The 13,276-nt window shown below is 35.3% G+C and overlaps 1 protein-coding gene across 2 annotated transcripts in view; it reads left to right on the top strand.

The window, feature by feature from the left end:
• Window positions 1-13,276, top strand: part of MON2 (MON2 homolog, regulator of endosome-to-Golgi trafficking) — a 100,207-nt gene that overhangs the window by 52,821 nt on the left and 34,110 nt on the right. For both annotated transcript variants that reach the window (XM_006218072.4, XM_006218071.3), the window contains exons 20-26: window positions 1,389-1,490; window positions 2,588-2,698; window positions 4,209-4,384; window positions 6,284-6,446; window positions 6,774-7,067; window positions 8,870-9,068; window positions 10,545-11,173. In XM_006218072.4, coding sequence (XP_006218134.1) covers window positions 1,389-1,490; window positions 2,588-2,698; window positions 4,209-4,384; window positions 6,284-6,446; window positions 6,774-7,067; window positions 8,870-9,068; window positions 10,545-11,173 — 1,674 coding nt within the window. The remainder of the gene's footprint in view (window positions 1-1,388; window positions 1,491-2,587; window positions 2,699-4,208; window positions 4,385-6,283; window positions 6,447-6,773; window positions 7,068-8,869; window positions 9,069-10,544; window positions 11,174-13,276) is intronic.

The raw sequence follows: 13,276 nt of genomic DNA, 5'->3' as shown, positions 1-13,276 counted from the left end.
ATAAAAGAAACAGACTCAAAGGGAGAATAAACTAGTAGTTACTAGTGGGGAGAGGAAAGGACGAAGGGGCAATATAGGGTAAAGGAAGTAAGATATAAACTACTATGTAGGTATAAACTAAGTTATAAGGATATATTGTACAACACAGGGAATATAGCCAATATTTTATAATAACTATAAATGAAGTATAATCTAGAAATTTTGAATTACTATATTGTACATCTGAAACTAATACAATATTATAAGTCAACTTCACCTCAATAAGAAAATTAAATTACTCATGGCTGTTAAGTGATAGTGTTGAGATAAGTTGTCAGGCAGTTAAAAATTCTCAGACTTAACTACTGTATCATATTGTCTCTAGAATGAATTTTTCTACCACACAATATTTTTTAGGGTACCTTCAGTGTTACCGCATGCAGGAAGGGTCAACCTGACCATATTTGTCTTAAAACCCCAATGTACTTGGTTCAACGGCTTCTGCTAGGAAAGAAAGATAGTATCATACATTTCCATGTTAGATTTTATTTAGCACTGTAAAAATGTTAAGAATATAAAATAATTTAAAGATCTTTTTCTTTAAAAATTATAAAATTATTATGCTCATAATTTGCTTTTTTAATTTCAGTTGTCTTTTCTTTTTTCTAATGCATTGTCTCCATTTGAAGTACCACAGTTAGTCATCAGAAGATTCTCATGGTTTTAGCCAGCTTTGTTTGCATTTGAATATATTTTACTAGATCTGTTAGTATTGGATTGGAGAAAGTTGCCCTTTGATCTTTTCACTGAAACTGTTCTTATAACACATGGGCCAAGTACACTAATTTAGCCATTTATGAGGCACATCAACTCCCTTTCTGGTTTTGAATGCCAGTGACTGAGGAGAGGGGTTTGTCTTCCGTCTCTGCAACGTTTTTGTTAGTGTCTACACTGACAGGCCTTCTCTCTATCCATTTTCGATATCCTGCTTCTTTTCCCTGGTCCCTGTTGTCTCCTTTCTCTTTTTAAAATATTTCCTGACTTTCACACATAAAACCTGAACATTTGAGAACTTCACTAACAAGTGAACACAGTTCAGTCCATAGTAAAATTCCTTCCTTCTGGTCAGAAGACTAGCCATTCTGTGTGTCTGGTATAATTTTGAATTTGTACTCTTTCCCCACTAAAACATTCTCTTCCCAATCAAATTTTCCAATTAGGAGATATTCTAGATACTTGAAAGTGGGCAGAAAGGCTTGCCTTATGATAACTGAGGTTTTGTTATTTTTATTGCTAATCAATCATATATTAATTATAGGCATGCTCATCTCAGGATTCGCAGTTTTATTTACAGCTAAAGTACCCAAACTCTCCTTATAAAATCAAAATGCAGTATGTTTTCTCTCTAGGAACCATCTCTTTTTGCTGTTGCCAAATTGTTAGAAACTGGTCTAGTTAACATGCACCGAATAGAAATTCTGTGGAGACCTCTAACTGGCCATCTACTTGAGGTAATCTCGTTTTCTTAATTATTATATTTACTTCTTGTTTAGAATAAAGACATACACATTAATGTTTCTGGATAACCGTAGAAAAAATCAGCATTAACTTTTTTTTCCCTGTACTTTTATCTGTATACTTTATCAGGGACTAAGTTTTATAATAATTGCTTTGGTGAAGTAATAGGTTGCTTTTTTGGCTGAAAATGGGTGATATATCAATGAAGTCTCTGGAGTCTCCTTCAGCTGCTAGTTTGAGGCCGCTTTCTTTTATTATACAATCTTTTGATTCCCTAAGCTTCAGCTAGTTCTGAAACTTCAAGGCATTTAGGGCTGAGACTTTGTACTAAACACTGCTCTTTTACAACCTTTCCTGTGATTATGAGGTAGGCTTTCTACAAAGGGAAAAACCTGTTTGGTTATAGATAGTGCCAGGGAACTGTGTCTGGATTTGTATTCTCTTGTATTCAGATTGGGGTGAATCAATAATTCACTGCTTCTTAATGGCAGCTGCCTCAGTCAGAGTACGTATTTATGTGTGGTTTAGGTTTAGGTCGCCATGATTATTTCACATTATTTTAGTAACCTAAAGAAGGTATTCTTAATTAAAAAAGGTGTTGTGCTTTCTTCTTTCCTTTTTTTCCTCTGTTTTATTGGGATTTCTCTTATGAGCTAGTAAGGAATATATGCAGATTCTTCATTATGGACATTCTCATCAAATGGCAAAAATATGTTCTTAAAATTTTAGCTCAGTATTTGATTATGCTGGTAGACCTAAATAGGAACCTTAGTATCTGCTTGTTTTGTTTATTCTGATGACATCATTTACTTTTATGAAATCCTTTCTTCTCCGTGAGTTGTTCAGTTTCATCTTTTATCTTCTGTCTCTCTATTGCTTCCTCTTGCCTCTCATTCAGAAGGTAAGCTTACTTACATTTTGGATATAATATTTTTTCAACCCTTATTGATGAACTTTTGATATAATTTTTTAAATGCGAAAGAATAGAAAATGTGATGGTTTAATTTTTCTTTTCTCAAATTGATGTGTGATGCCTAGCTTAAGTATACAAGTTAAATATTTAACTTTTGTTTAATGTGTGTACCTTCAGGTGTGCCAGCATCCAAACTCTCGAATGAGAGAATGGGGAGCAGAAGCTTTAACCTCACTTATTAAAGCAGGATTAACATTTAACCATGATCCTCCACTTTCACAAAATCAGGTAAAAAAAGTACTTAAAGTAAAATCATCCTCTCCCATATGTAACTTTTTCTTAATTTCTCAAATAGATGATATTCTAAAAATGGGTTTTGTTGTTTAATATTCTATTTTATTTGTAGGCCATGGATCTCTTACAAAACATTGATATGCCTGGATTTTTAGGATTAGCCAAATTAAAATTTTTTTTTAAATTTCTTGTTAATGACACTGAACTAAGTTAATAAATTATGTAGAATAGGGTCTCCCAGTCTAGAAGCTTCCCTCTTCATGCAGCGCTGTCCTTTCTGAGCCGTGCTTTATTAGCCTCTTTTGCTTTGGTCCTCACCTCTCTCTCTCTTTTTTTTTTTTTCACTCCTTACCCTTACATGGGGAGAAATAAGTGGCATTAAGAGGCAGCCAAAGTAAAGTAGATTTTTATTTTTAAATAATTTTAAAGGTTATTTTATACATTCACAGTTTACTTTTGTCATGAGTCCTTTGTCCTGACTCCAGTAGTCATTTACATGTGTCTTATACAGTTTTTTAAAAGTCCACCAGTTTTATTGCCTGAAGATTGAGTTGGAATGAGGCATTTAATAGCCATTCCCCATTGCCCTCATTATCTTACTATATTACATGGAGTCGTATGCTACAAATTTCCTCAACAGATAATTACTGAGTACATAATATGTGCCAGGCAGTATTTTAGCTCTTCGAATAGAATGGTGAACAAGACAGACAAGAGCTCCATTCTAATAAAGCTTATGTTTTAGTGATTTGATATATTTTTCCTACTACAGTTTCAAGTTTTTTGTAAAGAAAGTCCTTGTCCATGTGTATATCCTCAACATCCAGCTTAATACCTGGCACATAGTGAGAGCTTCATAAATGTTTGTTCAATCAATGAGCCAAATAAATGAATCCTTGGAGAGAAGAAAGTTAAAAATGAAGCAAGTGCTTTCAGATGCTGAAAGGAATAGAGCGTAGTACTTTTTTTTTTTTTACTTTCCAAGATTTCATGGTTTTACGTCATCTTTGTTTGCCATACTTACTCATTTTTATAAGTATTGAGAATTTTAAATTTAAATACATGTGATATACATTAATTGGGTTAATAAAAGATAATTTTAGAAATTGAGAATTATTTTCTACTCTCCAAATAGAACTAGATAGATAGATGGATAGATAGATAGATAGATAGATAGATAGATAGATAGATAATCCTTTAGTGAGATTCATTTCTGTATGGGCCTGTAATTAATACCTTTTAACATAAAGTTGTTTTCCCCATTTATCCTGAAATCTAACCTTTTGAAGATTGATTTTTATTTTCTTTTACTTTAAAAAAAGACATACATGACAAAATAATCCTGATTACTGTTAGAGAAATCATACTTAATGTTTATTTTACTGAAAAAATTTCTCTTTACCCTTGCAGTCTGAGTGGAGGTGAATTTACTTGAAAGACAACAGTAGAACTTTCCCATGTTTTTCAACTTCTCTTTCTAATTAGCTTCTTGCCCCCTTTTCAGAGGCTGCAGTTGCTTTTACTGAACCCATTAAAGGAGATGTCCAGTATTAACCACCCAGATATTCGACTCAAGCAATTAGAATGTGTGTTGCAGATTCTGCAGAGTCAGGGAGACAGTCTTGGGCCTGGGTGGCCATTAGTGCTTGGAGTTATGGGAGCAATCAGAAATGATCAAGGGTAAGTGTTTAAAATTAACATCCAAAAAGTGATAGAAAAAGGGAATCCCACTAAAATCTTGACGTGATGGTAATTTTTTATGTATGCCCTTCCTGCTGAAGTTTAACGTCTAGAATAGTTTTTCTTAACCCTACCCCCAAGTGGCTATAGGGAATCATTATGGCTCATCTTTGTTTTAAAAGGTAGAAAAAAGGCTGTTTATTTGACATTTATACATGAATGCAAAGTTCTTACTTACAGTAAGAAAAATGCACCAATCTAACAAACTTTGTAACACACCCAAGTGCTGCACTTTCTTTTGGTAAATTCTTGACAAGATGTGAATGAGCGTTTAGGGCTTGACTTCTCTGCATGTGTTAGGAAGTCTAAGAAGTTGCTTTTAAATGACTTTTTCATTCATTTATGAAACATTGATTCTGTGCCTAGTGTATGTCAAATACTATGCTACCTAGTTATTCTGGTTTCATGGGTAAATAGTTCCTGTTTTAAAGGTAGAAACTTACGGAAAAGGAACAAAGCCTAGCAGCAGGAGCCTAGTAAGAGTACTTCGTTATGCCACAGAGGAATAGCACTTCAGTAGGAGGGGCGCATGCCCTGAGTGGGGCAGAGCCAAAGCTATGGGGAACCTTACATGCTGTTATAAGTTATGTGGATTTACCCTCAGTACATTGGGGAGGCATTTTAGGATTTTAAGCAGAAGAGTGATGTGATGTGATACGCATTTGATGTATGTTACTGTGTCAGCAGCATGCGGGGTGCGTGGGAAAGCCTGCAGGGCTCTCTGGAAGTAGGGAAGAGGAGATGGATTTGAGCTACTTAACAGGTTGACTAGAGGAGAAAAGGGAGAAATAGGAAGCAGAATCAGGGGTGACTCCCAGATTTCTGACTTAGGCAGCTTAGTGGATGGTGATATCCTTAACTAAATAGGGAACACAGAAGGAAGAGCACGTAAGGAGGAAATGTATGGACTTGTTTCATTTCAAATAAGACACTGCAGTGCAGAGATTTAGCAAACATTTGTATATATTTGCAATTCTGCAGCAGTACTCATAATACCTCGTATGGATGACTAGGAGTTTTACATGATGGAGAGGCTTGGGACTATTATGGAAAGTTGGTTTTGCTTCTTTATTTGTAGTAGCAAATTTCCTTAAATATTACAAAATACTGACATGATTAAGTGGAAAGAGATTAGCCATAGCTTAGGTCAAGCTGAAATTTCTCCTCTCAACCTACAATGCAGTTATAAAATAGTGCGTTGTAAGGATGAAATTAATTAATACACGTAAAACACTTCGAAAGCACATAAGACAGTACATGCTCAATGTGTTAGCTGTTATTTTCACCACCAGAATTGCTCTCCAAAAACACATATTTCTTATTCTCTTCATTTGAAATTCAGAATTACTCTTTACTTTTACAGACTAGATGTAGAATTTTAAATAGTATATAGTATAGATATAAATATAAGGAACTCATTTTCATTCAGTGAGTAAATTGTGTGTATTCTCTTGGGCTGGGCACTATGCTAGATGTTAAGGACACGTGGTGAGAAAGTAGCTGTAGCCAATATCCCTTTCTCACTCAGTGTCTTAGTTTTGTTTGGCTAGTTGATGCAAAAGAGAAATAATATGGCATCAATACATATTTTCTTTTTTTTAGTTTACTATTTTTATTTCTTATTCCTATAAGCTTCTTTCTTTATTTTTGTTACTTATTTTTAAATAAGCATATCTTTTTTACATTTATGTAAATGTTGAAGTATTTTATGATGCGTATTAGGGAAGATTTCCTTGTTCCAATTTTAAAATTTTGATTTGTTCAAATTATTGTAAGGTATGTATTTTTCCTTACATTTCTGTTAAATGCATCAGTTTTCCTTTTCTTTTATGGTTTCAGAGAGTCCTTGATACGAACTGCGTTCCAGTGTCTTCAGTTGGTTGTGACTGATTTTTTGCCAACAATGCCGTGCACTTGCCTGCAGATAGTTGTCGATGTTGCAGGTAGCTTTGGACTTCATAACCAAGAACTTAATATTAGTTTAACTTCAATAGGTTTATTGGTAAGTATCATTGCCTTTCTTATACAATCTGGAAATCACTGTTTGCAGTCGAGAGTGGATGCTAAGCGAGGATGCTTTTGGCGCTATAGGAGCATTTAAATAACTTATGTACCAAACTTATATCTTGTATGAAGGGTTCAGTGGTATCATTTAAGAAATAATTCTTTAAGATTGGACTATTTAGATTAATTTTGATATATTTCTATTGGAAAAGAGATTTCTGAAGTAATAGTGTTTAAGTTTTATTCTGAAAAAAATAAATTTCATATATCTGGGTTTAAAATAGAATCTGTGAATAAAGTGATCTTTTTCTCCTTCGCTTTTTAGTGGAATATTTCAGATTATTTTTTCCAAAGAGGAGAAACTATTGAAAAAGAATTAGATAAAGAAGAGGCAGCACAGCAAAAGCAGGCGGAAGAGAAAGGAGTGGTTTTAAATCGGCCATTCCATCCTGCGCCACCATTTGATTGCTTGTGGTTATGTCTTTACGCGAAATTGGGTGAACTGTGTGTGGACCCCCGGCCTGCTGTCAGGAAGAGTGCAGGGCAAACTCTGTTCTCGACAATCGGTGCACATGGGACTTTATTACAACATTCAACGTGGCACACTGTTATTTGGAAGGTATTGTAGAATAGCTTGAGTTATCAGCTCTTAATTAAGACACGCTTATATACTTTTTCAATTAAACTTGTTTCTATTAATTTTTAAAGAATTTCTGTGTATTTGTGCATTTGGCAAAACAGAAAATGTAAGCTTTCTCAAATTTTTAATTGCACCTCACACAGAACAAATTAAATATTAAAAGCCTCAGCTTTTTATCTCTGTCTTTGATTTCTGCCTTTGCTCTTCCCTTCCCCCCTCATTTTCCCCAGCAGTTAAAATCAGTAATTGCTAAGCCACTGCATGTAATTCAAATATAATATAATCAAATGAAAATTTTATAAATAGAAGAATGTCAACAATAGTAAAATTTACTTGCAGACTCATCAAAAGAAAGACTCCAATTTGTAAATTCTACGTGTTTGTTCATTAAGTATGCAGTTTCACTTCTTAATTTTCCATTTTTATTTTCTTTTTAAAACTTTCTTACAAAGCCATCAGCTTAATAGCGAGCATCCCCTCTTTCCTAAAAGACTCCCTCACATTTTGTTTAATCTGTCCCACTTTAATAAAACTTCTATTTATAATCCTTTTACTGCTTTTGTGAATTTTTGATATCAGTAAGTTTGACAATAGGCAGCATGATAAACTTAATTGTATTTAAGAATATGCTTATTTTAATAAAAAGACCCCAAAGTGTCTTCTTAAAAACTAACAATGCATGTTCCCTAATACAGATAATTAGAAGCCCTGTTCCCTCCTGTGTCATCTGTTTCAACTCCATTCCCTGGCTTCTCCTCAGATCACAAACATACTTGAGTCCCTTACAGTTTTGAAAAACAAACTGACATTTTCTCTGATTCCTGTTTTCCTTTCAAGCAGCTTCATTGTTAATACCTTGCTTCCTAAATCTGAATTATTTTTTCTTTCTCACCTCTTCTGCATTCCCTTGCCCCTTGTAATTTGATACCCAGATCATTCTGCTTCAGTCTCTTAAACATTAGTGTATGGCAGAACCACCTAGAGGACTTGTTAAAGGACACATTGCTGAGTGAGCCATGGTCTCTAACCCCCTCAGAGTTCTTGATTTCTGCCCCCGCCCCCCGGCGTGGGAAATGAGAATTTGCGTCTCTGTTAAGCTCCTGGGTCATGCTGATGCTGCTGGTTCTGAGACCATAATTTTAGAACCATAGAAATTGTTCACAGGCTCTTCAGGTGGTCTTTTAATTGCCAGGTCTTTTGCCCTATGCTCAATCCTTATCCTACACATTGTTTTATAGCATTTAATATTGCTGATTGTTTTCTCCTTGAAACTTCTCTTGCTTTGGCTCCTTTTCCACAGCAGGCGTCTACTTCTCTATTCAACTTTTATTTTATTTTCTTGGCTTCTGTTCCTTTCCCTGAATCTATGTTTTAAATGTGAACATTCCCCAAGTCCCAGCCACTTCCTGCTTGATATTTTTCAAGCACCATCATCCAGTTTCGAAGCGTCAGTTGTAACCTCCATCCAGATGTTGCTCATAATTATTTTTTTGCCTGGATCCTTTTCTTTAGCTTCATTCCCTTCTTATACATTACCCCATAGATGCTCCATAGGCACCTCAACTCAGTAAGTCTTAGACAATATTCTATCCAATTTATTCTAATTTTTCATGTTCTGACCTTAAGGATAAACTTAAGAATATAAGGTTACTGGTTTCCTCTAATATATGGGGATTGATCAGACTGTCAGGGATAATTCTTTGTAACAATTTATAATCTCCTGTGCTGTTACTTAAACTATGTTATAAATACTTTTTATATGCATTTTTATAAATATTCAGGTTCTCTTTCATCTACTGGACCGAGTTCGAGAGTCTTCTACCACTGCAGACAAAGAAAAGATTGAGTCCGGAGGTGGCAATATTCTCATTCATCATTCAAGAGACACAGCAGAGAAGCAATGGGCTGAAACATGGGTTTTAACATTGGCCGGAGTGGCGAGAATCTTCAACACGAGAAGATATTTACTACAGCCTTTAGGTAGATACACATTATTTTCCTGAGTGTATAAGTAAATTATGTTAAAGGAAGTTTAGAAACAACAGAAGATTCTTCTAAAATTCATATACAGTGCTACTTCCCAAGAGTAATCCATCATAACTGCCAGTCTTTGTGTTGTGTGTGGTGTGTGTATGAGCATGCAGGTTTCCATTCGTTTCATTATAAAAATATGTAATGTGTATCCTACTGCCTGCCTTTCTAAGGGATATGGTGATGTGCCAGATGCCTCCATCTTTGCTATATTATGGGTATGAGGGAGGAATTACGGTTACATAAATACATACAAAATTCCTACAATGGTAAATGCTGCAAAGGAGCTTATAGTAGGTATTGACTAGGCCAGTGAGGTATATATAGGCTTCCCTGAGAAAGCAGTGTTTTACCTGCATAGTAGTTCATCAGGCAAGGGTAAGATGAATTGGAAAGAGCCTTAAGGGCAGAGAGAACATGTAAAAGAGATGGGAGAAGATTGAGGAGGTGGAGATGGTGAGGACTCTGGCATGTTTGAAAGTCTGGAATGAAGAGAACAAGGAAAAGTGTGATTCTAGATGAGGTTGTAGAGGTAGAGAGAGGCCAGACCATGCAACACTTGGTAGGTTAGGTTCAAAAGTTGACCTCATAATAAGAGCAGTGAAAACCACTGAAAGATTTTAATCTATGATGTGTTATGATGTGATGTGATGTGATGTGATTAGACATGCGGTTGAGAAAGATCACTTTGTATGGTATATATGGAATGGAATGGAATGGCCACAGAGAAGAATGGTAGGATATACTATTAGGCTGGTGAGAAAGCTGTTGGGGGTGTAGGTAGATCAGTGCTTCTCAACCGGGGCCAATTTTGCCCAACCTCCTCTCTCCCCCACCGCAGGATATTTGGCAGTCTGGAGATGTTTTTTGGTGTCACAACTGGGGAGGGACATGCACTACTGGCTTCTCGGGGAGTAGAGACCAGGGATGCTGCTACACATCTTAAAATGCATAGGATAGCCCCTACAAGAAAGAATTATCCAACCCTAAATGTCAGTAGTACTGAGATTGAGAAACTCTGGTGTAGATTTATAATACTTTCAGTTCTGATGGTGGTGATGTGGGTGGTTGAGAAGAGTGAACAGAAATACTTTCGTGTGTAATTGTGAGCAAGCTGTCCATATCTTTGTTTTAATTTATTATATTATGTTCGTCTTTCTCCCCCTTTTTAAGTTAAAGCCTAAGCATATTTACTCTTTTCAGGCATTTTTGTGTGGTATTATTCATCACGTTCACTTTAGGGCCCTTCTCTCTATTATTAATGATTTTAATTCACATTGTTAGTACCTAAGCATTTTTTGTTTTTTTTTTTTTTTTAGTTCTGTAGGAACTTAAGCAGAAAAATAAAGCAAATAAACTTTAAAGTGTCTAAAAAAATTTGATCACTTTTACGGTGATAATTTTTTTTTTCTCTTCCTAATATAGGAGATTTTCCAAGAGCGTGGGATGTTCTTCTTGACCATATACAATCAGCAGCACTCAGCAAAAACAATGAAGTCTCTCTGGCTGCACTGAAAAGCTTCCAGGAAATTTTACAGATTGTGTCCCCCGTCAGAGACTCAGATAAGCCTGAGACGCCACCTGCAGTTAATGTACCTGTGCCTGTCCTTATAGGGTCCATATCAGGCCCTGGCCTGAACAGGCCGTTTATAAGAACAGATTCCATCGGAGAAAGACTTAGAAGATACAGTGGTTCTGAGCCACCCATAGTTACGGATGAGCTTGAAGATTTGAATCTCTGGTGGGCTGCGTGGAATACCTGGTATAGGATTGGATCTGAAAGCACTAAGCCTCCTATTACTTTTGATAAACTAACATTCATTCCTAGCCAGCCTTTTCTTACAGCTTTAATTCAGATATTTCCAGCTCTCTACCAACACATAAAAACTGGTTTCAACATGGATGACTTGCAGAAGTTGGGAGTCATATTGCACAGTGCGGTTTCCGTCCCTATAAGTTCAGATGCATCCCCTTTCATTCTTCCATCTTATACTGAAGCAGTTTTGACAAGTTTACAGGAAGCTGTACTTACAGCTTTAGATGTTCTCCAAAAGGTAACACAAATTTAGTGGCTATCTAAGCTATAATGCATATGGTTCTCTGGAATTTTTTTTACTTTGCTGTACATTTTGGGGAGTCAATTCTGGACCATCAAGGTTGGTATATATGTATACTTTGGGATAAATTCAGGGTCGTAAAGATCCAGTTATCTTTAATACTTGTGTTTTTCTAATATATTTAAAAAGATAACCCAGGTTTGTCTTGAGAGTCTAAGAAACTGCCTGCATTCTCTTGTTTCTATTCACCAGCATTTTTGGTTTGTTCATGCAACACTTCACAAGAGGATATGCTTTTTGGAATGGCAACTTTAGTAAAGTACTTCTATAATTAGAAAGTTACTAAGCAGTAGGATTATATTTTGGATTTTTTTCATCTGTACTTAAATTAGCTCTTCAATTGTTGGAAGCCTATATTTTTTAAAAAAGAAGGTAAGAGTAAGTTTATAAAGTATTTTTCTCACAGACATTTTTTAAAAATATTTTTTTACCTATGTGTGTTTTGTTCCTGCAAAAAAAAAAAAATTATTAAACAGACCGAAAAATTATTAAGCAGAGTCTAAGCAAGCAAGACCAGATCAAAAAGAATTCTTTAAACTATCAAGGTAATTGCTAGCACAATTCACAACAACCAAAATGCTAAACAAACAGATAAAAATAGCCAGCAATCCTAACAAAGTAGCTATAACATTCCAACAAAATTAGAATGAAACTAGATTCTGATTACACACGTTTTCAGTAGTCATTTGTGTACTGCAGATTCTGTTTTCTGTTTAAGTGATTGCATTATGTCCAACTGGAATGATGAGAACTTTCATAGTAAGAATGGTGGTTTCTGCTATAGCATAATACCTCTTAACTGACTGAAGGAAGTCTAGCTGAGCAGTAATTCCTTGGTCTCTTTAACTCTAGTTACACCTGCAGAGGAACAAATTGTGTAGAAACTTGTAAGTACAAGAGAATCTGGCACTTAAGAAATTTGTTGTAGGGATATCAGTTTTCCACAATTGAAATCAAAGGACATACTTCTATTTTCAGTAGCGGGGTTGGGGGGAAGGTAGCCTGTCAGTAATTACTTTTTTCTCCTTGATTGACTGTGAATATAAATTGCTTATAGACTGCTGTCAAGGGAGTGGAAAAGTTATTCTATCAGAAAAAGAAAGCATAAGCCTTGTGGGCTGCCCGTAATCGAGAACTCTCACTCAGGTGTTTAATTCAAGTCTTTGTATATGTGTAGAGCATTATAAACAAACGAAAAACACAGATCCCAAAAATTCATTTAAAGGAATGAAAGTATATAATTTTATTTTTTAAACAAACTTCTGCTTTAGCAGTAAGAGAACAAATAGAGTCATTCACTCCAACTACTAGGAGTTTATTCTGAGCTTTTAATGAAAGCAACGTATATCTTTAATTGGAACCTTAGAAAGCTTTATTGTTGTTCATTTATACCAGTTGATATCATTTTGCATTACTAATTTTCACTCTAACCATTGTGTATTACTTATATGATTATCTAAATGGTATTTCATAACGCTTAAATGTGGTTCAGTCATTTGAGGTCTTTAATATTTCCTAAGAGAAAAATTAGCATATTTCATTATTAATAAGAGTGTTTTTGTATTTCCCCCCACAGTGTCAGAAAATTTTTTCACCAGCAAAATTTACTTGCTTTGGGACTATTTTTATACTAATAAGCTATTCTGCAAAACATCTTATTGATTAAAAGCTATTTTCTTTCCTAAAGGAAAAACTCATTTCTGATTTCATGTTTACCCTTACATTGTTTACGGCTTAAGGGTCATAATCTTCTCCTCTTGGTTTTCATGTCACTAGTTCTCAGCCAAAATGACTTAGTCATGTATGCTTATTTATCTATTTATTTATTTTGGCCAAGATACTTTGACATACATGGGGGACCTGAGAATTTGATTATCTGCTTTCCCTAAGTTCTGAGATCAGGCGACTGCATCTGTCTGTTTATTGCTAAACTTCCTAAAGTCAGATGTCTGGATACGTTACCTGCCTCCACGATCAAGGCTGCTGGAGCGGTACTGCAGGAGACACTATCACATAGTGTGTGAACGGTGCCCTTGGAGG

Source organism: Vicugna pacos, chromosome 12 (assembly GCF_048564905.1).
Source record: "Vicugna pacos chromosome 12, VicPac4, whole genome shotgun sequence".
Lineage (NCBI taxonomy): Eukaryota > Metazoa > Chordata > Mammalia > Artiodactyla > Camelidae > Vicugna > Vicugna pacos.
The sequence above is the reverse complement of the archived record's forward strand: the minus strand, read 5'-3'. Positions and strand labels throughout refer to the sequence as shown.